Source organism: Poecilia reticulata, chromosome 9 (assembly GCF_904066995.2).
Source record: "Poecilia reticulata chromosome 9, P_reticulata-male-v2, whole genome shotgun sequence".
Taxonomy (NCBI): domain Eukaryota; kingdom Metazoa; phylum Chordata; class Actinopteri; order Cyprinodontiformes; family Poeciliidae; genus Poecilia; species Poecilia reticulata.
In genome coordinates, this window is record NC_088838.1 from 17,510,831 (window position 1) to 17,533,647 (window position 22,817).

Sequence of the window (22,817 nt, forward strand, 5' to 3'; positions counted from 1 at the left end):
GTTTTACTGCCAAAAGGAAACAAAACTTACGTTAACCCATATTCTTTATTGTTCAGCAAATTGGATTGTGGACTGATCTAAATCAGGCCATAGGAATCCTGACTCAATAGAGTCGGGATAAATTGAGACAAACTGATGAGGCAATTTGCAAACAGACCCTTAAGTACATTTACATACATTGTAGTCAAACACGCTTTTCATTAGGCAAATATTTGTGCATGCATCTTTCATTTAAATGCATCACACATAGTACTCAGTTTTGTGCAAAATCTTGTTTCCATCAGCTGCAAGCCATCCTTCCCTCATCTACATAACTACATATTCTGGTCTGGATGATTGGGGTAGGTAATGGAAATGCCCTGTACAGGTGATGCATGCACATACAAAATTCTAGGGGAAATTTAGAATGACCAACAGAATGCATAATTCTGTACAATAAGAAGCTAAGAAGACACAAAAGGGACAACATGCAAATTTAATGCAAAAACTTCAGGAAGGGATTCAAACCCAAGACCTTTTAAGAAAGTAGTGCAAAAAGAGAAGAAATATATTTTTGCAAAATCTGTGTTTAAAGACTCTTGATGACTTTCACCTTTTGAATTTAATTACCAAAATACTTTTGAGAATTTACTGAGATGGCCTCATTTACTGACCAAATGTTGTATACAGAAACACGCATTAAAAAGGTTTTTAAAAAAAGGGATATTCTTTAATTAAACATTTAAACACAAAAATTAGTTACAAATTTGTCATCAGAAACAGATGTAAACAGCTCTTAAAAGGAAAAAAAACAAAAGCAAACAGTAACAATCACAAAGAATGTTTAGTTCCAGCTCATTTCCCTTTTTGTCATAACCTTAAAGTTTGCACCAAGTACTTATTAGACCAATCAAGGTGTCCAGGTGACTTTTATAGGCTTGAAAGCCCACACATCAGGGTGTCCCATGTGGTACAAGTTTTCATAAGGAGAAGTGCTCCACTGGAAAGGTGGCACCTGGTCCCAGGTCGGCCCGCTGACTGCCAGCATGCCATACTCGCTGAACATTTCGTAGGAAGTCAGCTACAAGAGAACATGTAAAAATTAGTGAAAGAGACGTCAGCCATTTTAATAATCAAAATCTAAATGCATGGAGAAAAGTGGGATTTCAGGAAAAAAAAGAAGAAAAAAAACAGACCTTCATGTCTGTTCCTCCATGCGGTCTCTGCTTTAAGGCACCAAATGGATACGTCCCATTAGCTGGGTTGAGGTCCGAACGAGCCGAGATTGCGTTCTCCCCATTCTGAGGTGGATCACATCCATCACACTTTGACAATGGATCTGCTTTAAAGTTGTTGTACCTAAAAAAAAAGTGCATACAAGCTGTTAAACCCAAGCCATCAGTAAATAAAAGAATGAAACTACGATTTTGCAAACTTCACCTCATAAGGCGCACCATGGATTCCAAATCTATGACACCAGTCTGGTTTCTCTTGAATATCTGAGCCCGAGGATTCTGATCCAGAGAGAACCAGGGGCCGTACTTCTCCACCAGTTCATTGCAGCCACTGGCATTAAAGATCTCTACGTAGTACCTTTGGATGAGAACGTATGGGCATAAATCAGGACAAACCACCACAAGCAATAATATATAGATGTTTCCCAACTGGATTCTTACGGGATGTTGTAACTAGCCCAGTAACCGTTCTTCAGGAGTTCCTGAGTCTTATCTCTGTATACAACAAGGCCCCTGCAGAAATGCAAGATAAACACTGCTCATTTTAAATGGATCAATAAGAAGTGGTTTAAAAAAAAAAAAAAAAAAAAAACTCACGGAATTTGTTCCAACACAACAAAGAGGCCATCTTTAATGGCTGCCTGTCCTGGAGTGAAGCGGTTATAATCCACAATCATCCACTGGTTGTTGTACCTATGAACACAGACGGGAATGTACAGACCTTTGAGCAGACAGACTGCAAAGATTTTCATTTATCTAGTAATGGCCTGTGTGACCGATCCTCAACTGCTTCAGCATTTCACAGATGATGCGTGATCAGTCTGAGAAAACAACTGACCTCAAATATTCATGTGACTTTACATCACAGTCAGCTGTTTTAAGCCATAATTCCACATGACTGGGCACTGGTTTATTTCATATGCTTTAGAGAGAGTATTCCATTTTATAACTCAAATACAATTTTAATTTTGGAGCAATGATGTGAAGTCATGGGCTACAATAGACATCAGGGCTTTTACAAAAGGAAAAAGTGCTACAATGTCAAATGAACAAGTTACAATTAAAATATATATCATATAAATTAATCAAAAATTAAATGTCAATATTTATGAATTGCATAATAAATTGACTGCTTAAAAAAATTTCCTTTTAGAAGCTATACATTTATATAAAATTACTGTACATTTTATATATAATCTATCGTCACACTGAAGCATGCAACCATCAGTTATGCCTTTTTGCTTTTGGACCCTCACTTTATAGCATCAGAGTCGTGTCGACTCATTTCTCTCTAAAGTGCTGCACTCCTTCAGTCAGAGTAAAAGTGAAACAGAAACTGATTGCAACCCACATTTTTTAAATAAACAACAGAAACCAAGTCTTGCCATTTAGAATACACTGTTGGTGGATTCTCAATTTTTATTTGTCAAACTCACGTTCCACTGTTGTACTTGCTGAATATCTCTGCCCACTCCTGGCCTGTAGTCGCCAACCGATTAGCAACGATGTTCCGCAGCCATTCCATTACTGTTCCCGTTGGCTGGACAAACTTCCAGAGAGCAGGGTTGTTGTTGCCGATGGTGGTTTCCAGTGTAACCTGCAGGCACAAGATGGATTTAAAGGACAAACTATGAATAAGAAAAAATATATTCACACTGGAAAGCTCGAGTTAGAACAGTTTTATCACCGAGGCAAATTCTCACCAAACCACTGCTTAAGATGTAAAAGTCATCGCCAGAAAAGATGGATCCAGGATATGATGAGAAGGCCTGAGTTCCTCCAGGAAGAGGATCGTTTTCTTCAAAATTAAAGAGGAAAATTACAGAAGTTTTATATTCTTTCAAAGAACACATGCTTTTTAACTTGCACCTTGTAGATTTAAGCATTTAAATTAGAAGAGACTCAACTTGTGTTGAAAATCAAATTAAATCCATCAGATTGGAAGGTAGGCACTTGATGCCAACATGTATAAAATAAGTTATTCAATGCATGTCTATACAGCTCATTTATGAAGTAAATGTGGGCCTTTCTGCACAACTATTTGTACATGTCAAAGATGTATAGAAAATTTATACTTGTTCATTCAAATCATGAAATAATTTAAACCTTCATTCTGGCTCTTCAAATAATTCCCAACATGCACAGTAAATATTATCTTACCCTGAACACGCCTTGATCTTGAAATTAAAGGTTTATACATTTACTTTTAAACTTGATTTACTACAAGTTATTACTAATATTTCTACCTCCAAACAGGGAACCTTGCAAAGAACACATAGAATCAGTAGATTTAATACCATTAATTACAACTTAACATGTTGGTTTACTTCACACTTAATTTAATTTTACGTACTGGGGTATCATTTCCTTTTTATACAACAATTAATTTTGTTGGAAGCCACACATAAGTATTCATTCAGAGGTTTAGACAGCAATGAATGAAAATGCATTTTCAGCGGTACCTAGAGGAGACGTTTTGAAGGCGAAGATGTACTTCTTCATAATACGCAGCATGGCCTGGTAAGTGTTCCAGGTGTCATGCGACACCAGCAGATCTTTGTTGTTTGGCAGCAGTTTAATGAGCGCAGAACAGGAGCCAGAACCAAGGGCGCGAGTTTTGCTGGATTTATTCAGCACCGACTCCAAGTCTTCAAGATCTCCACCCATCTGGAAAAGTCTGGTTGCGAAGAGTAGCAGTGGATAATGTGAGATGACAGCAACATAAAAAGTTGATCATCGTGGCTCAGATTTGAGCAGTAAAAGCCAAGAGCTTACAGGAAGCCAAGTGGCTTGAGGTTGAAGCGCGTAGTGGGAAAGTACAGCTGGTCATAGAAGCTGTCTTCAAGACCTTTAATCTGCAGCAGCGCCAGATGCACCTGAAAAGCAGAGACGAATGGTAAAACAACTCTAAGAGCAACAACAGGAATAGTACAAATATTGATCATTACCTGGTGCCAGTAGGGTGAAGTTGGCTGCTTCTCCACTTGATCTTGAACCCACTGAAGGTTGGCTGAGATAAAAATCTTAAGGCGCTCACAGTAAGCAGATTCAGATATGATGGGCCCACAGTAACCCATCAGAGTGTTCATCCAGTGTTTATACATGAGCTGAAACAGTATGCAAAATAGTTGGGGGAAAAAAGACAAAATATCTGACCTTTTGTCTAAAGGAGGGCCAAGCTTACCACAGAAGTGACTGAAGCCTCGACGGCACCAGCAGCATAAGCTTGGATGCTGTCATTGTACCGGCTGCTGGTGGTGACCTCCAAAAAGGACCAGCTGACATGAGACATGACATGATTGGAAATACAACTTAAACAGTTGAACTTAAAGATCTTCCTACTTTGTCAAAAATTAAAACATGGCCATTTGCCGGTCTGCAACAACCCCTTGCTCCCCACATCAGGGTGACATTTAAAGCAACTTCAAACTAGTTCTTATAAAAATATTAAGAATAAAGGATTTGCAGGGGTGTAAAACTCCAGCAGCCCTTGAGGACTGGTTTTAGCTACATGCAACAATAAAACAAAAATCTTTACAGACTTTACATTTGATGTAAAGGCCCAGGTTTTACTATAAATAACTTGTCAGGCATTTGTTTTAGGATAAAAAAAAAGATTGAATTTAAATCTATATGTAGTTTTTTATTTAAATGATTGTATTTTGGGCTTTAAGTCAGTCCAAACTTTGAACAGTTATTAAAAAAATTATTTTCAATGTTCAGGAGACTTCGGACTGCAGTCAGATTACCTTATAGGATGACTTTATATTTTGATCATTTTAACTTTCGCAAATTTGCCGGTATATTTGCAAAAATATATTCAAAAATTTCAGTTCTCTACATACATTTTTACAGCAAAATTCATTGCAGCGCAGAAATGTACTGTTTTTTTTTTTTATTAAAGTTTTCTTCCAAACTATAAGAAAGAAACTAAGCCTGACTCGATCTGTGTATTTGAACTCACCCGGTTGTTTTGATGTCATCTGTGAAGTTTGCCCAGGCAACAAAATCTTCGCGATAACCTTCGACGATAGTCAGCTGCCCGGTATATTTGTCGATGATCGCTGTTTGGATTTTATTTCCAGCGGACGCACAAAAGCAACACAATCCGATTAAAGTAGCAAATAAGGTAAACGTCTTTGAGGAAGTTCCAGGGACAAACATCTTGTTGTGCCTGGACGCCATGTTTTCAGTGAACAAATCACATGACAACGAGTGACTTTAAGCACCTTGCTGGAACGTTTCAATTTCAAAGTAAAAGTCTGTGTTTCTTAGGCCTAACTTCCTGAAGGACTTTTGTGGGCATGTCCCCACCAATATTTCCTGCACCTTTTTTTCTTTAGTTGCTTGCATCTATTTGCAGAGAGTTACTCGCCAGCAGCTGTACGCTGTATTCAAAGCCAGTTAATGTTTTTTTTTTTTTTTTTTTGTAAATGTCATTGTAAAACGTAAATGGCAAGTCCGCTCATTGAAACTCCAGTCCTCAAGGGCAGGTGTCCTGCAACTTTTAGATGTGCCTCTGCTGCACCACACCTGCATAGAATAATTAGGTCATTAGCAAGGCTCTGGAGAACTTATCTACACAAGGAGGAGGAAATTAAGCCATTTCATTCCAGCATTTTGTAAATGTGGCACATCTAAAAACTGCAGGACAGTAAGGACAGTGGCCCTTGAGGACTGGAGTTCGTAGTGGATTGGACATCACGTGACCAATCTACTACAGCGCCACATTCGCTTTTGCTATTGCTTTACATTGAGTCAGGAATATCTGTGGTTGGGGAAATGACACAATCAACCAAAGAATCTGAAAAAGGGACGCAAAATTTTGATATTGTTAACACTACGACAGTAAGTTAAGATCCAAGGGGGATAACATTTCACATTTCCCTAAAAGCTTCAATTAAAAAGTAAGGAAAGTGGACAGTTGGTTAGACATGATAGCTTAACTTTCATCACCTGAACATCTTGCTGCACAGTTCGGAGTATTTCGGTTCAATTAACACAAAAATAAGGCGACCCACATAGATTTTCTGACAGATAATCGAGACAGCAGGTGTTTAATAGCTAAACAACCACAGCGTGTTCAGGCGATCACTTCCTAATAATCGCAAAATGAAAATTCAAAAACGTAAATCTGCAACCGACAGAATGTTCTGTTTGGTGTTTTTACGAACTTTTTTTGTGTGGGAAATATTTTTGTGGGTTTTTTTTTTAGTGTTAATTCCTGATGCACTTGACTGTAATATTACCTCTGCGCTCCCGGGGCAGTTATTTATTGGTTGCCATGGCAACAAGTCTGCGCGTAACAGCGGTACCTACTGTTAGCTTGTTTTTGCACGGGACCTATGTTTGACGTGTTGTATACTGTACCCCTTTCTGCTTTGAGATGATCTCTCTCTTAATTTACATTTTATGTAAACAAGGACAAAGATGACAGTGATGCAACAATAAATATCTTGAAGTAAGTGTCGTGCTGCTTGTCTTTTTTTTTTCTTTTATACGTTGCACCAAAATCAGAACAAATGTTTTCCTGAAACGGTTAGAAATCCCACAAATCACAATTTCAGCTAAAACTCAAAACAAACCACAACAATGTTCTCTGGCATCTATTTCTGCTGTCTGATGGCCACAGTTACCACGATTGCTGGAGGTTTTTGTTGTTCAGTGTCCCAAGGGTCACTGACAAAGACTCGATGCACGCATACTTGAGATCAATTTCTATCTGTTGTGTCCCACTAGCCTGGAAAAAAGCCAGCTCCTTGAGTTACGCTATGCTTCATACACAGAATCTAGACCCTTGGCTATTGAGAAATGATTGCCTAATGGAGGTGTGAACTTCAAGTTTCAAAGAATTAGATTACGATACATAAATGCTGGTGTTTGGCCGTGACATATAAAATGTGCCAGCTCGATCATGAAGGAATCTACGCAATTAAGCTTACCAGAAAATACAAACAATCCTAAAATAGAAATGCCAAGTCAAATGGCATCTTTACCAGCAATAATATGTCTTAAACATTCTTCTTGGTCCGACTTTAATTTCTCAATGCTTGGAAAAGTGGCCAACACAGACTGAAAGACTTTGTTTATTGCGGAGTTAGTGAACGAAGCTACAAGTAGGTTATAACCCTAAAGGAGGCCAGAAAATTGATATCATCGTTCACAACTTCTCCTTCTGTTTGCCGATTGGCCCGGTTGAAATTCTACTGGAGAAACCGAGGTCAATGGGAGAAATCTCAGACAGAGCACTGAAGGGAGATGAGAATCAAGCTGAATTGCATGGAAAGGCATGTGCCCAGCTAGTTTTCCACATCGGGTTGATGGGGTAACAGGTCCAGAAGGGAACCACAGGCATCTCTCCCAGGCCAGACTAGACACATAGACCGTCTTCATCAGTTCATTTTAAATCCTGCATCGTATTCAAAAACAATCTAATTATTATTAATAATAAAGTCACCAAAAGCTGCTAATGCTGCTCATCTGATGGAGACATAAGAGAGAAGCTACTATTCTTTTAAAAACAGATATAAACATTTGTTTACCAGTTGGTTTAATAGTTAAAATACAAGAAAAGTGGAAAAACCAACAGACTCATAACCAGTTTACAGGAAAGCATAGAAATGGACTCATTTATCTCCTTCCCGGCTATCAGCAATATGGGCTGCTGACGCTGTGCTGTTGTTGGTGTCGAGCTCAGTTACACAGAAAAGGCTGGAAGAAATTACGTTCTGTCTATTGTTTACGTTTCCGCACCGTACAGAACAAATGTGTTCGAGTGGGTCGTTTACAACCCATCAAATATGGAGCGGCAGCATCATTTCTTTGGGATCATCCTTTATTCTATTTTTATGCTAACGTGTAAAATTATTAAACAAAAAGTATTTCTTTGTAGCTCTTCTCCAAGCAGGCAAAATTTCTTGTCACAGTTTACAACAGCAGCAGCAAATGTTTGTAAGTTACATTTAATTTTACTTTTAAGATATTTTTAAGTCAAGTATGATTCAAAATTTTAAACCTGATAGAATGATGAAAAACCCTATTTAAATTAATGATTTTAATATACAATTGTCAATCTAAACTCAATATTTAGCCATTAAAATCCGTGGTTTTAATCCCTAGCCTCCTGAAATATACCCTTCTGAAGTCCGTCATGGTGCCTCTGGGTCTCAAAACACGAGGTTATATCCAATTATCTCTTTGAGCAATAGCACCGTGTTTAACTAATATTTTGACAATGCAACAGATCGGATTCACCACCATGTTTTTCCCCTGACGTTTGGAGCAGGTTATTTGATCACGACATTTCCATGGTGATCTACCAAAAAAGAGAGAGCAGAAGTCATGGAGTGGGAAAACTTTTCAACAAGATACTTCCTGGGATCACTTTTGACATTAGTAGTTACAAGGACGAGAATGAGTATGATGAATTCGACGTGTACCTCTTCAAGCTGCCCCGGCTGGGGCTACACACTAGCAGAGACCCCGGTAGAAGGGAACGATTTATCCAAACTTTCTAAAGAGCAGACTGAGGACGTTTGCTCTAAAAAGAAGAGATCGGACTCTGAAACCTTAACTTGTGTCATGCAGAAAAGGGCAATAAAAAAAGGATATCTACCGTGTTCGATTCGCCGCCAGCCCAGCTTGCGATCAACGGGCTCAATATCAGCACAAACATCAGGCTAGAAATTCTCGTTGTCCACCATCTTGAGTGACAGCATCTTACATCTGTCGCACTCCCCATGATTTTTAGAATGGCAGAGAACTTAGCATGTTATTTCTCCTGGGTTTTGGTATTGGATATTTGATTACATCAGGAATGAGGAACAGTTTTGACAAACTACTTTCTGGTAGCAATTAGGAAAAAAGTAGCTCTCAGGACGAGTGCACTTTCTCTCGGTATGATATCGTCGATGCTTTTCATTTTGATGCTTCCCCGGCTGGGGAATAATGATTTTTCCAATCTTCCCTACACTGTAAATAAAAAAAACTGTAAAAAAACCGGGTAAAAATTTGAAGGAATTTTTCCGTTTTTAGTTTTACAGGTATTTGTACTGTATTTTCAATTTTACGCATTGCATCATGGGAACAAGAACCTTCGCAAAGCGTGAAAACTGTTAAGACGACATTCATGCTCCCTAGCCGGACCCTGGAACATATATCTTTACACATTCTTTTCTGTGAATAATGTTTTGAACAGGGGCGCAACTACATACTTTCTGAGGTGTATGCGAACATGTCATCGGCGCCCCCGGCCCCAATGACATAAACTTGGACAATTTATCTTTAATTAAAGTATCAATAATAATAAATGTGCATATATGTGACTAGATTGCTGCCTACAGGGCAATTAAAACGAATGAAACAAAAACAGGGCAATATTTGATCATTTAACATATAAGTGAGCCAAAGAGCCACTTCTGTTGGCCTGTGTCTAGAACTGCCTGTGGGCTGCAGGTCTGAGGCTTTTTGTCAGCATGTTTTCTATCATTCTTAGGATACCAGCTCATTCCATCTCCATATCCACCTTGTGTAAATTACAAGCTACTGCTCTCTTTATGTACACTGCTCAAAAAAATAAAGGGAACACTTAAACAACACAATATAACTCCAAGTAAATCAAACTTCTGTGAAATCAAACTGTCCACTTAGGAAGCAACACTGATTGACAACGGGGACCCTCGACGGGTCAATAGATAGATATCTACAGTATATATAGATTGATATATATTTATAGAGAGATTCATATATATATATATATATATATATATATATATATATATATATATATATATATATATATATATATATATATATATAGTGAAAGAGAGATCGATAGATATACAGATTGATATCGATATGTAGATATCTATCTATATATATAGATATCTACATATAGATTTAAATATATATTTATTGAGTTATATATTTATATATATATATATATATATATATATATATATATATATATATATATATATATATATGTGAAAGAGAGATCGATAGATATACAGATTGATATCGATATGTAGATATCTATATATATATATAGATATCTACATATAGATTTAAATATATATTTATTGAGTTATAGATTTTTATATATATATATATATATATATATATATATATATATATATATATATATATATATATATATATATATATATATATATATATATATATATGTAAAGGTTTAGACTTCTAAAATTCTCTCTGTTTGTCATTTACAATTTCTTTCTCTAAATCACCCTTTAATTAATAAATGTGGTTGCCTGATTTTCTGTTTCGAATTAGAAATTTAAATCTCACAATAGTTGAACATGAGTTCTGATGTTGAACGTGGGGGAAGCCGGAGCACCCGGAGTGAACCCACACCTACACGGGGAGACATTTCCCACTGTGAAATTCTGTCTTTTTGATACTAAAATACCCAATTAATGCTAATCACCCAAAACACACGTGGCTCCACCCTCCTTTCAAATCTAATATACTTCAGACATAAGGTGATGTCTATGCTGGACAGACTTTACATCTGTCTTTAAATTGCCGCAGAGGTGTTGGAGTTAAGGCCTTTTTTATTCGCCTCCACAGTGAAATCTTCTTTGTGGGTCTTTCTTCTGGTTCAGACATAATGTTCTCTGCTGACTCTGTTCTAAGTTCTTCTGTTATGTCACTCTCCCCTTCTATGGAATCTACAGAAGCGTTACCTGGTAGGTCTTCTGACGGGGTGCAAAGTTTTGTCTCTATTGTCGGGGGGATCTCTGGTATGATCTCTGAATCAGTAAATGGTGTGTTTGCATTGGGGACTGAGTTTTTATCTGTCTCTGTTTCCTGCTGTGGTTTCCCAATCACTGTTTCATTTTCATAGAATTCAATTATGATGGTGGCTGTGTCATTCCCGACTGCTTCTGGTGTTGAAACTTCTTCAGTGTTTTCAACAGAAAGGTTTTCCCTATTCAACGGCTCCAATTCAGATGTAGCTCTCAATGCTGCCTTTCTCTTCTTCTTCTGCTTATATTTCTTTGACCTTTTGTTCACTTTTTCATTCCCACTTTGTTGCATTTCAGAGATAATAACCTCTTCAGAGATGCTGGTGGGTCGAGATTATTGTTTTGATCATATGAATTTCATTGATGGAGGCTGCCTGATCCTCAACTACTTCTGGTACTGAAACTTCCTGTTCAGTGTTATCTGCAGAAACTTGATCATTGCTGATGTTTTCCAGCTCAGACATTGCTCTCATTGGGCTCATTGCTGCCTTTCTCTTCATCCTCCATTTAGATTTTCTTGATTGCTTTTTTTTTCTCTTGATGGTCCCCATTTGAATGTGTTGTGGAGGCTGTCTCTTCTCCATTGATCTGCTTAAGTTTACTGATGTCTGTGTCATTTTTGTGGATCTCAAGGAGGTTTATTTTATTTTTAAGTTTTACAAATTGAGTATTACACACACATAGATATTTTTACACACGCACAAATCCTGTTACGCATTTTGAAATATTTGTAGTTGACTTCGTTTGTCTTCGTGAGACTCCTGGCACAGTCTATAATTGCAAGCTATTTTGCAGTCTTTTTTTTTTTTTTTTTTTTTTTACAAAAAAGGTATATATTATTTTTAAAATGCTGTGTTTGCTAACGCGGTGACTGCTGTATTACTATTTATTTATTTTACCGAACTCGTACCGTCCATTTTTTCAAATCAAACTGAACTGGGCGCGTGAAAGCTAACCGTTCATGGCGTCATGCTACTTATGTCTCAATCCTGTTTTTTAAAAATGTCAAGCTGCAGAAGTCTTATTTGCTGAACATGATTTGATGTCCCGGTTGTTAACATAAAAGCAGGTGGTCATTTAACTTCGGTAAATATACTTTCCATGTCAAGTTTGGGGTTTTAGAATATGGGAAATGTCTCCTGGAGTGGGGGGTAGTTAGAGCCGTGTGTGGTGGTGACGAACGAACGTAAACTGGGGGCGGAGGGAAACCGTTAGAACAGGGGACGACGGTAAGACAGGGGTGGGGACGGCTCGTGTTTCAGTCAGCGTTAAATTTGTTGCATGTTCGGTGCTCTAATCAGGCATGTTGAGATTAGGTTAGGTTGATAAACTGTTACAGTGGGTCAGAAGCTTCTTGCCTCATATAAATTGTACGTCAGTGGATTGTACATACAGATAAATAATTTTCCTGTTTCTTAAATAAGAATAAACATCACTGAGTAAATAAAAGTAACGTTTGCAAAAAAAAAAATTCTTGCAATTGGGAGTTTTTACTGAAATGCCTGCTTGCAAACCAGGATATTTTCTGGGGTTTTTTTTTTGTTGTTTTTTTTTACAGAATTTCCCCGTAATTTAACAATATTTAATTTCAAATTTTTCCGTAAAAAAACAGGAAAATGTCCTGGTAATTTTCTGCCAGTACATTTTCCTGTTTTTTTACGGAATTTCCGGCAGAATTTTTCCGTAATTTAACAGGTGTTTTTTCCGTAATTTAAGTTTTCCGTGTTTAAAATTTAACATATAAGAACTGTTAAATATGAGTAAGTCAGTTTTGCCAACCAGCGGAGGAACAGCTGTGGAGTTAGAATCACATAATTAAAAAATAAAGAGTTTTCACTGACAAGGATTAATTTGGTTACACAGAAGTTACTTAATTCTGCTTTTGAAATGTTTAATAACATTTTGGTTGTTACAGAATCTCATCTTGTTTACTTTTTTAGCACTTGATAAAATCAGAAAATAAAAGGCAACTATGTGATAATTCTTCACAAAAAATATTACTGAATTATGAAACTGTTTATATGTTTTACAATATGACTGAAAAGTTCCTTTGTCGGTAATTCCATCACCAAGTGAAAGACATTATATAAATTAGATTACTTCAGTTTTAACATTTATATTTTGTAGGATGGAGGTACTATTAATTCGATGAGCCTCATCAGGACATATACCCTAATTTATTAAATAAGACTGTCTGGCATTCACATGTAAGTTTTGGCATTATTCTGAGCACTAAAAAAGAAAAGGTCTTCCAGTAACTGTGGGTGCGTCAGCAGCCCCCGGATCCTCCTCACCCCACCAACTTGCAACACAAAGTTACACCCATGCTGTCTTTTAATCTTGAGAATTCCGGCTCTTTTTTGGGATCCGGACATTTCGACAGTACTAAGAAAACAACCCTGCTCTTTCGGCTACCAAACAGCTCTCCTATTCACATTGCTGTAGATATATGCATTACATAAAACAATAGAGAAACAAGCAATAAAGAGATAAAGCAAGCAATGAAATAAAAGTTTCTATTATTCCACTTATTGAACTGGCTTAGTTGCAATTGATGCATCAACAACCTTGGGAGGCAAGTAATAAATGAAGAACGACAATCAACATGTAGACATTTATGTAAAACTATTTCATACAAAAACATAGAACAGTCACAGTAATAATCTTTGTAAAATTATTGCCATATGTTTGTTTGTCTATAGTCAGGTCTCCTTATTTTTCACAGTCCAAATCTCTCCTGTTCATGATTAGGTCCACCTCAGTCTTCAACTCCCCCATCGGTTTCCATCGACTCAAGAATTCCTTCCATTACTTCTGCTTTTCGTCTCTTCTTTGGTAGATCACCATGGAAATGTTCGGCCGTTTTCTGTCTCAATGTTTCCACCGTATCCTCAGCATCAGCCCATTCCAGCACAAGACGCCTCCCGTACAGATGGGTGCTGTGGCAGAGTGCAGCGAAGGCTTTCTGCAAAGAAAAGACCATTTGTAAACATGCTTACTACACTTAAGCACATTCAGGATTTTAGTTCTTGAATTATGTTTCTGAGAATGCGCATTATAGGAAAAGGAACCTTAGCATCCTGTTTGGTGAGGAAATCAACAAAGGCAAAGCCCCTATGGTTCCCTGAGCCAGCTGCTTTCTTTGGAAGACGGACAGTCTTCAGCTCCCCAAATGTACTGAAAATATGAGGGAAATAATTTGTCAAAACCAAACAAGACAAGCAGAGTAAATAAAAAGGCAGAAGGAGTCGCTTGCGTGGTACCAGAAAAGCTCCCGAATTTCCCTGACGGTGGCTTGGAAGGGAATGTTGCGGACAAGAATCTTGGAGCCTGTTTGCTTCTTCTCAGCTTGCTTCTTTTTGCGAGACACCTCAGCAGTTCTGCACACAGAGGTAACGCAACTGAGTAAATAGCGACTTTACACGGTTTACATTTCCTATGAATGTATTTTCCATTGAAAGGAGCAACTTACCTTGTGGCTCTTTCAGAAATCTTCACCTCTAACTGATGATCATCCACCATGCAGTGCTGAAAGAGAGGAGCGAATGCACACAAGTTAGCCCAAATTCAGGTCGTGAAGTTGGTAAGTGGAACCTGTTCACTGAGGATACGGCGTGGGTACCTGCAGTTGCCTAAGAGCCTTCTGTGCTGCCTCTGCTGTCTGATATTGAACAAAACCGTAACCCATGGACAACACGTTACCTGCAAGTTCAAACTACAGGTTACCTTTTGATATCACTAAGGATCAGGGCAATACAACTCAAAGAAGAAAAATTGTAGTAGGAAAAGATAAACTGCCAAACATGTTTTGAATATTAACATAGAAACAGTAAAAGTAACTTTTTTTAAAATCACCTCCAATATAAATTGTTCTATGTCCATTAAAATATAATAGTATTATCATTATCAAACAGAGCATCTAATATAAATTTAAGAGTATTTGTGTTTCTAACAATGGACTTTAACATGCTTCACTCTTATAGAAACATTTGAAAGCCCTGTTATCATTACTGATCAATTAGTGGGATGGGGACATCACTGTTAGGGCTGAATCAGAGAAGATATTTATGGTTAAACCAAATATTTCAAATAAAATAAAAGTTCACAAAAATGGAGGTCCTAGAGAATCAGTCCTTTGTCAAAGTAGGATTCAAGTTATAATGTGAAATACCTGATTTATCTTTCTTCTTGGAAATACTGCAAGACTTGACCTTTCCACATTTGGAGAAGATCTGCAGTAAATAAAGAAAATAGAATAAAACGTCTTATTTATTTACTGTTTGGTTTTACAGTTATGAGAGATGACTCACCTCCTGTAGCTTTTCTTCTGTTGTGCTGAAATTCAGATTCTTTATAAAAAGTGTAGAACCCGGCACAGCTTCTTCTTCTTCCTCTTCTTGCTCATCATCCTCTTTCTTTTTCTCTTCCTTCACTGTCTTCTCTTTATCTGATATCAGATTTTTTTTGGTAATGTTTATTTAGATATATATTATGAAAAGAAAATGTTCAGAAAACAATAAAACCTAAAGGTTGTCTAGTGTGTAGACAGTTCTACCTGTTTCTGGTTTGGCAGCTGTGAACACCCCAACAGGAGCCCACTCCAAATACAGTGGAACATGATGGAACTAGGGTTTAAGAAAACCAAAAACACATTTTACATGACCGATCAAAATAAAGTGGCATGTAAAACTCATTCAGCCACATAAAGAACTTTGGATTGCTTTGTTGCTGAAATGTGCAATACAAATAAACTTGACTTGCCTTACTCTAATACCCCTAAATAAAATATATTGCAAACATCTTCTCCCAAAATTAACCTAATTAAAACTGGAATATTAACAAAAGGTGATTCTATTCACTCAAGGGGTCTGAATATAAATGTCAGTCACAATTTTCAAATTTCTATATATATATATATATATATATATATATATATATATATATATATATATATAAAATCGTTCATCATTTTCATTCCACTCCACAATTATGCACCACTTTTGGAGCCTCTATCCATCCATTTTCTTGACACCCTTGTCCCTCAGTGGGATCGGGGGGGTTGCTGGTGCCCATCTCCAGCTAACGTTCCGGGCGAGAGGCAGGGTACACCCTGGACAGGTCGCCAGTCTGTCGCAGGGCAACACAGAGACACACAGGACAAACAACCATGCACACACACACTCACACCTAGGGGCAATTTAGACAGACCAATTAACCTGACAGTCATGTTTTTGGACTGTGGGAGGAAACCGGAGTACCCGGAGAAAACCCACGCATGCACAGGGAGAACATGCAAACTCCATGCAGAAGGACCGGGGCTGGGAATCGAACCCAGAACCTTCTTGCTGCAAGGCAAAAGCTCTACCAACTGTGCAGCCCACAGCCAAAATAAATAAGTGATAGATGTGTGATGTAGTGTTGTAATGTGCCAAAATGTGAAAAGGTCAAAGGTGTAAGAGTATTTTGTTAAGGCGCTGTAACTGAAAGGTCTTGCACACCTTGCTGTAAGCTAGCCTGGCAAAGGCTCGCTTGGCTTCGGTTGGCTCCAGGAACTCAATGATGGCGGTGAGGCCTGAAGGCGGCAGCAGAACTCGACCCAAAGAGCCGTGAGGCGAGAAAAGTTCTTCCAGCTCTGTCGTCGTCACTCCAGCAGGAAGGTTTTTTATGAGGATCACAGTTGTACTCCTTGCTGCTGCTGCCTGTACAAACATAACTAGATGTTACCAGACAAGTATGGATGAACTATACATAATCTCAGATTTTGTTCTCATAATTACTTGACTGAAGGAGTCTAGACAAACACTGTTGTCCAGCAGGAACTGTCGGGTTTCCTGGACAATCTCAGTTTCTCCAAGAGCCATCCGCACTGCAACACTTCCCTTTGACTCCTTTGGAAGATAATACAAAAAAATTTGTTTTGTTCATGCTAAACAACTAATACAATGATTTAGCATAAAAACCCCAAACGTAGGCTCGCTCACATGGTCTAAGACTTGGCTTTTTGTGGTGTTATATTTTTCAGCAATGGCATCGGCCACTGCACTTGTACCCAGAAACAAAGAGTTCCAGTTGTGTGAACTGGAAAGACAAAGAAAATTTGCGTGCAATTTAAAACAGCAACCAAAAAAATTATAAAAATTGAAAACGGCATATTATATTGTTGCTGACCTAGAACTCGAAGCTTTATTTTTAGCATCTTTCCGTCGTTTATATGATGAAGAACCAGGACCACCAGATTCTGAAGACTCAGACTTTTCCTTCTTCACAGTGGAGGGAAGAACATGAAGCATCCTACCCTAAAACCACAGGAAAAAACAACACATCCACTCACTAGAATTTAGAATCAGAAAACTTAAGAAATCATTTATAAATACCAGATGACATTTTTACACTTTCTCGATGCCAAAAAGCAATTTTAAGACACTATTTTCCACAAAAAATAAATAGTTGAAGTCACACCTCCCTAAAACACACATTTACCATTTGTGGATGACCATGTTCAAACATAAATGCCTGTCTGTAGCTGTGAACAAACGAAAAATTTTGTAAAAAGATCCTCTGTCAAGGAGAGTTTTTGAGCTTCATTAAAGTAAATAGATAAAGGGGGCAGATTTCTGCCCACATACAAAAAACAGTTTCTCAAAAACTCACAGATAAGGTGCAAAAACAACAGTTTATGCTAAGACGGATAGAACCAGTGGAGTAAGACAATCAAGGATACTGTTTGTGAGACTAAAGTGCTTCAGGTGTCAACATTTTATATTTTTTAATGTTTACATGTCTGCCGACATCAAGATCCCAACTCTTTCCTATTATATGTTTATCCTCAAAGTAGCTGCAGAAGAAATTCTTTTTTTCTCTCCAAACTCAAACCAAATGAATTAGCAAGTAGTTCAGTGAAATCCTCACAATTACAATACTGACTGATTATATGCTGAAAAGTGGGACTTTTAGCTGCTTCCATTCACTGCCGCTGTGTTTACATGGCCACTGCATGATGAGAAAAGTCTGTCTACCACAGTAACAAATGCTGGTCAAGAACAGCTGATATTACAAAGTCTGAGTTCTCATATAATCCAACATCTCTGAATAATTTCTCATGTACATCTTATGAGCATGAGAAAAACATAAAAGACTTCATCATCATTGTCCTCTTTTGGGCACTGATTCCTCAATTCAGAGTCCTGTCTATAACATTCACTCTCCTGCAACTTCAGTTGTGTTCTGCAGCAGTTCATAAGGCAGCAGTTCTGCTTCATTAAAGCATAAGGCAGTTCTGCTGCCTTATGAAACAACATATTTCTCAGTTTTAGACATGGAAAATAAATATAATTATCATCCGTCTGTAAACAACTGAACAAGAAAAAGCATAAAATTCCCTCCTCCCCCCCAAAAAACAGCTCATATATAAGTCCTAATCATTTTTTAAAAAGTAACAAAGAAATACCTGAAATATATGTCCATCCAACTTCGCAAGAGCTACCACAGCATTTTCTGGTATCATGTAGGTAACAAAAGCAAATCCTTTAGGTTTCTTGGTCAGGTTGTCAATAGGGAAGAGGATCTCAGATAAAGGACCTATAAAGTACAAAGAATCAGAAAACATCTAGCTGAGGAAAAAATATATTAGCAGGCAGAATTTAAATAATTATATATGTACTGCGTGTTCTTTAACTCACCATATTTAGCGAAAAGCTCTTTCATCTCTTCTTCTGTGCAGGTGTAGGGAAGGTTTCTGATGAAGAGTCGACCAGACTCTGAAACATCCTCCTCTTCCTCGTCCTCCTTCAGCTTCCTGGTGAAGTTTCTGTCAATTTCTTTGTCATTTTTGTTCCTCTTGCTTTTCGCCCCCGATGAATCAACGCGGAAGACTTCGATGTAACGACCCCCTGGAAAGTAAGCAAAGCTGCTGTTAAACAAAGACTACATTCAGATAAGCTGATGCAGAATCTCAAATGAACTCATGCAAGTGTATGGACATACGAGTAAATATGGATAACATATTACAGGGTGTGTTTAAGCTATTTGGACATTAGATCTTTAAAACAGATTTTGAAAACAGCTCGAAATCTACCTCATATAAACTAAACAAAAACAGAAGAAAAACCTTTTTAAAGTTAAATTAAAATGTTCTGATAAGAATAAAAGTAGGAAAAGCCCAGATTTCTTTAATTCATTTAAACCAGCTAAAATCACACACAGGTGTATCACATGAAGCCCAGATAATTATACAAAACTTTTGAGTGTTTGGTATGAATAGAAAACGCCTATATAGATAGAGTCTATTTATTTATTAGTACATTTTATTTGTGATTTAAGGATCCCCACTAGTTTCTGCCATATTAGAGACTGTTCTTCTTGGGGTTGACCCACAAACATTTCAATAAACTTAAACTCTTATAAAGCTCACAAAAAGCTCTTTTTAGTGGGAATAAAAACTGTTCCAGCCTGCAATTACTGAACTTAATCTTCAGCAAGTTCCACAGTCATATTCCACAGCATAAAATAAACAACATCAAAACAATAGCTAGAGGTGAAAGGTGATGAGATGGGGTCTTTATCTTAACTCAGGATTCACAAACTAGTGTTGCATCGAGTCAAATGACAAGCTGATGGATCCAGGTTTTGCCTGGAAAAAGTCTTTATGGTACATCATTCTTAAATGAGAGGAACTATTTTTTTTTGTCTTGATAAAACTCTCAGAGACGGCAAATACCACCCGTTTGTATATTGGTGGTGATTAATACAATCTTAATAGTTCCAAATTACTTACTTATTTATTGACTTCTTACCTATGTAGTCTTTGTTCTTCTTCAGAGCTTTCTCCACCTCCTCATCAGAGTGCAAGTCCACATACACATAACCTAAAGGAGCCACATGGAGCTTGTTTGACATAAGGACCTTCACATTGTTTATATAGAAACCATGTATATAAATATATAAATTTTATATTTTTTTTTCCCACACACCGGTTCTGTTTCCAGTTTCGTTCCTCCCGATCCTGATGGCTGCAGGCCTCAGCGGAGTCATGAACTCTCGGATTTGTTGCTAACAGAATTTAACATGAAAATTACGGCCTGTTTTTAAAGCAAAACATAGCCGGTGATGCGGTATAACTCACCTCTTTTATATTAAATGGGACGCCTCTTAGCTTCACTGTGAAGTCTGTCGTCGGCTCCATCTGAACAAAGAAATGTGGTTTTGAACACAGAACTTCAACCAAATGATTATGTCTAAGGTGTCGTTTCACCTAAATATACCTCCTGTTGGGCACTTTGTTTCTTATTCCCAGGGAAAGGTTTAGGCTTTGAGATGTTCTCTCGTTCACCGCTCTCATAGGCGCTGTCCCCATGCTGAACAGGACCCTCCTCCTCCTCTTCATCAGCTTCATTCTCTCCATTACTCTCCTCCATAGTTTGAGCCACCTTGGAGCGCAGGTAGTCCATATCCGACAGGCCGGACTTCAGGGCTTCTTTAGGGGCAACTAAAATGACAAAGATCTTCAAATTCTACTTGAACAGTACAACTGGACTATTTGTACTAAATTTCAGAAGGAAAAAAGAAACAACCAACCCTTATCTTCAACATCATCATCATCATGCTTCTCATCCTCTGACTCGTCTGAATCAAAGTTAAGGTAATCATCAGAGGCGGGCTTTTTCTTCTTCTGCTTTTGTACGCCTCCGGAGTCAGTCGGATCCTGAGCCATGTCATTTGCCCAGGTCTGGGCCTGGCTGCGGTTCTGATGCACTGACAGAAACTCATTAAATCCATCTTCTGCCTCCAGCTGACCCAGCACAAGAAAGTGAATATAAAAAAATATTATTCTAACAAAAACAGTAAAGAGTCACAAAGCGCTCAACGTTAGTGAGTGCTAACATACTACTGCTACTGTTTAAATCGTTTCTACATCTAAAATCTACAAGTAAGAAAAGTAGCTTAAACATTGTCATTTGATTTGTCTTTTTAACACATTTTTATGTTTAATAGCTACAGTGTAACTGGAAACACAGTTGTTTTTTTTTTACTCACATTTCCCAGTGCACTGCTGGTTTCCTTTTTCCCCGGCTTTTTCTGAATTTCAACACAAACAAACAAGAAACATACAGTAGTTTATTCTGAAAATGTTTCACAAATTAGAGATGCACCAATAGATTGGCTCTGACCAGTGATTGGCAGGTTAAGTAATTGTCCTGTTTATGAGAGGCATCAAAAAGGAAAAGTCCTACAGAATCCCTTCAAATGTTCACTGCAAGAAGCAGGAAAAAGGTGTTTTTTTTTCCCTTTAAAGAAAAAGACACTTGTAATGAACTCTATTAATTTGTAATGAACTCTATTAATTTTGGTGATTGTTGCTTTACTTGTGCATCCCGTACTATGACATGTACACTCAGCCTTCCACTAACATCTTCTGCAAAGATTCAGCTTTCTTAACAAAGACATTTCATAAAACTAAATTTGGGGTTTACACACTTTTCATTTTATATTCTGATTGATTGAGATGCAACAATAGTTGTTGAATTAAATGAGCGTATATGTGTAATAGTCATTAGAAATTAAGTCAAATCTGGCTTGTAATCTGTATTAGCCAGTGAAAGCCAGGCAGGTTTGCTTGGGGTGTTTTCTCCAGGTTCCTGTCTGAAATGCCCTCTTACCTTCTTTTTGTCTGTGGTGGAAGCAGCAGCAGAGGGTTTATCCTGCTCTGAGCTCTGGGTGTGCTTACTCCAGGCTTTCCCTTTAGTGGGATCTCCAAACGCTTTACACATCTCCACCTAAACGTAGACGAACACCGTGCGTGCATGAATTAACAAACAACATGTATAACGCACCTATCTTCTTTTTAGGGTTGATGAAAATCTCACCGTTACTCTGGATGTGTCCACAAAGCTCTTGTTGAAATGTTTCAGCGCTCTGCTCGCATCCTCCTCGGATTTGAAGCCCACGAAGCCAAACTTTCGGAACTTTCCCTCTTTGGTGAACTTCAGAGAGCAGTCTGTGACGGTGCCGAAAGCAGCAAACATCGACCTGAACCTCTCCTCCTTCAGCTGGACACAAGAAAACATCATCAGATTATCTAAAGCTGATGTTTTTATCTATATTTAACAGAACGGGTTCTTACTTACCCCATTAGGCAGGTTTTTAACGATGAGTCTTGACATGGTTGTTGTTGTAATTCGACTAAAACAGTCGGTATAAAGGTTTTAAATAAATGTCAACAAACCAGCGTGGAGAGGACATCTACATCGCCATATTGACATGAGGAGGAAGGGATTCATCCTCTTCCTTTTTTTTGTTTCTCTGTGGTTCGGCGGTGGTTACCGCCACCTGTTGGTCTGAGGGAGACATTACACGTTCAATGACCCCTTTCGCTCCCAGAAAACAAATTCAAACCCATTTTCTGGTCCTCCAAATCAATTCAATTACAAAAGAATACTTTATTGATGCCATGAGGGTGGGGCGGGCGGTTACATATAAATACATTAGATTGAATTAATCACCTCTTCCGTTTCATCAGGGTCCTTACAATGGAGAGCCTTTTTGCCATCCATCCATCCATTTTCTTCCGCTTATCCGGGGTCGGGTCGCGGGGGCAGCAGCTTCAGAAGGGAGGCCCAGACTTCCCTCTCCCCAGCCACCTCTTCCAGCTCCTCCGGGGGAATCCCAAGGCGTTCCCAGGCCAGCCGAGAGACATAATCCCTCCAGCGTGTCCTGGGTCTTCCCCGAGGCCTCCTCCCGGTGGGACGTGCCCGGAACACCTCACCAGGGAGGCGTCCAGGAGGCATCCTTACCAGATGCCCGAGCCACCTCAACTGGCTCCTCTCGACGTGGAGGA

The 22,817-nt window shown here is 38.2% G+C and overlaps 2 protein-coding genes across 2 annotated transcripts; both read right to left on the minus strand.

Moving 5' to 3' along the window:
• Nucleotides 1-26: 26 nt before the first annotated feature.
• Nucleotides 27-5,445, minus strand: plbd2 (phospholipase B domain containing 2). The gene is made up of 12 exons (XM_008418747.2): nt 5,179-5,445; nt 4,399-4,492; nt 4,163-4,321; nt 3,990-4,090; nt 3,677-3,891; nt 2,918-3,012; nt 2,651-2,811; nt 1,812-1,907; nt 1,656-1,727; nt 1,420-1,572; nt 1,176-1,338; nt 27-1,060 (listed from the first exon to the last, which is right to left on the minus strand). Exons 1-12 carry the CDS (start codon nt 5,397-5,399, stop codon nt 890-892), a joined length of 1,701 nt encoding a protein of 566 aa, XP_008416969.1. The 5' UTR covers nt 5,400-5,445; the 3' UTR covers nt 27-889.
• Nucleotides 5,446-13,479: 8,034 nt separating this feature from the next.
• On the minus strand, nt 13,480-22,264 carry rbm19 (RNA binding motif protein 19). Its single transcript, XM_008418746.3, has 23 exons — nt 22,108-22,264; nt 21,847-22,029; nt 21,640-21,756; nt 21,017-21,058; nt 20,558-20,771; nt 20,245-20,468; nt 20,106-20,165; nt 19,954-20,032; nt 19,777-19,848; nt 18,664-18,873; nt 18,432-18,562; nt 17,153-17,280; nt 16,966-17,062; nt 16,762-16,872; nt 16,483-16,683; nt 15,540-15,609; nt 15,295-15,431; nt 15,156-15,216; nt 14,607-14,686; nt 14,457-14,512; nt 14,248-14,364; nt 14,056-14,161; nt 13,480-13,949 (listed from the first exon to the last, which is right to left on the minus strand). The coding sequence occupies exons 1-23, from the start codon at nt 22,141-22,143 to the stop codon at nt 13,743-13,745; spliced, it is 2,739 nt and encodes a 912-aa protein (XP_008416968.1). The 5' UTR covers nt 22,144-22,264; the 3' UTR covers nt 13,480-13,742.
• Between the last annotated feature and the right edge of the window lie 553 nt (nt 22,265-22,817).

Bases quoted from the DNA above. Each gene is read 5' to 3' on its own strand.
- plbd2 (XM_008418747.2), bottom strand. From the start codon at position 5,399: ATGGCGTCCAGGCACAACAAGATGTTTGTCCCTGGAACTTCCTCAAAG. The intron at 1,728-1,811 runs GTGAGTTTTTTT...GCATTTCTGCAG, and splicing joins GTTGTGTTGGAACAAATTCC to GGGCCTTGTTGTATACAGAG. The intron at 1,573-1,655 runs GTAAGAATCCAG...TCTCATCCAAAG, and splicing joins TGGGCTAGTTACAACATCCC to GTACTACGTAGAGATCTTTA.
- rbm19 (XM_008418746.3), bottom strand. From the start codon at position 22,143: ATGTCAAGACTCATCGTTAAAAACCTGCCTAATGGG. The intron at 14,513-14,606 runs GTACCCACGCCG...CCTCTCTTTCAG, and splicing joins AGGCTCTTAGGCAACTGCAG to CACTGCATGGTGGATGATCA. The intron at 13,950-14,055 runs GTTCCTTTTCCT...TTTTCTTTGCAG, and splicing joins TCACCAAACAGGATGCTAAG to AAAGCCTTCGCTGCACTCTG.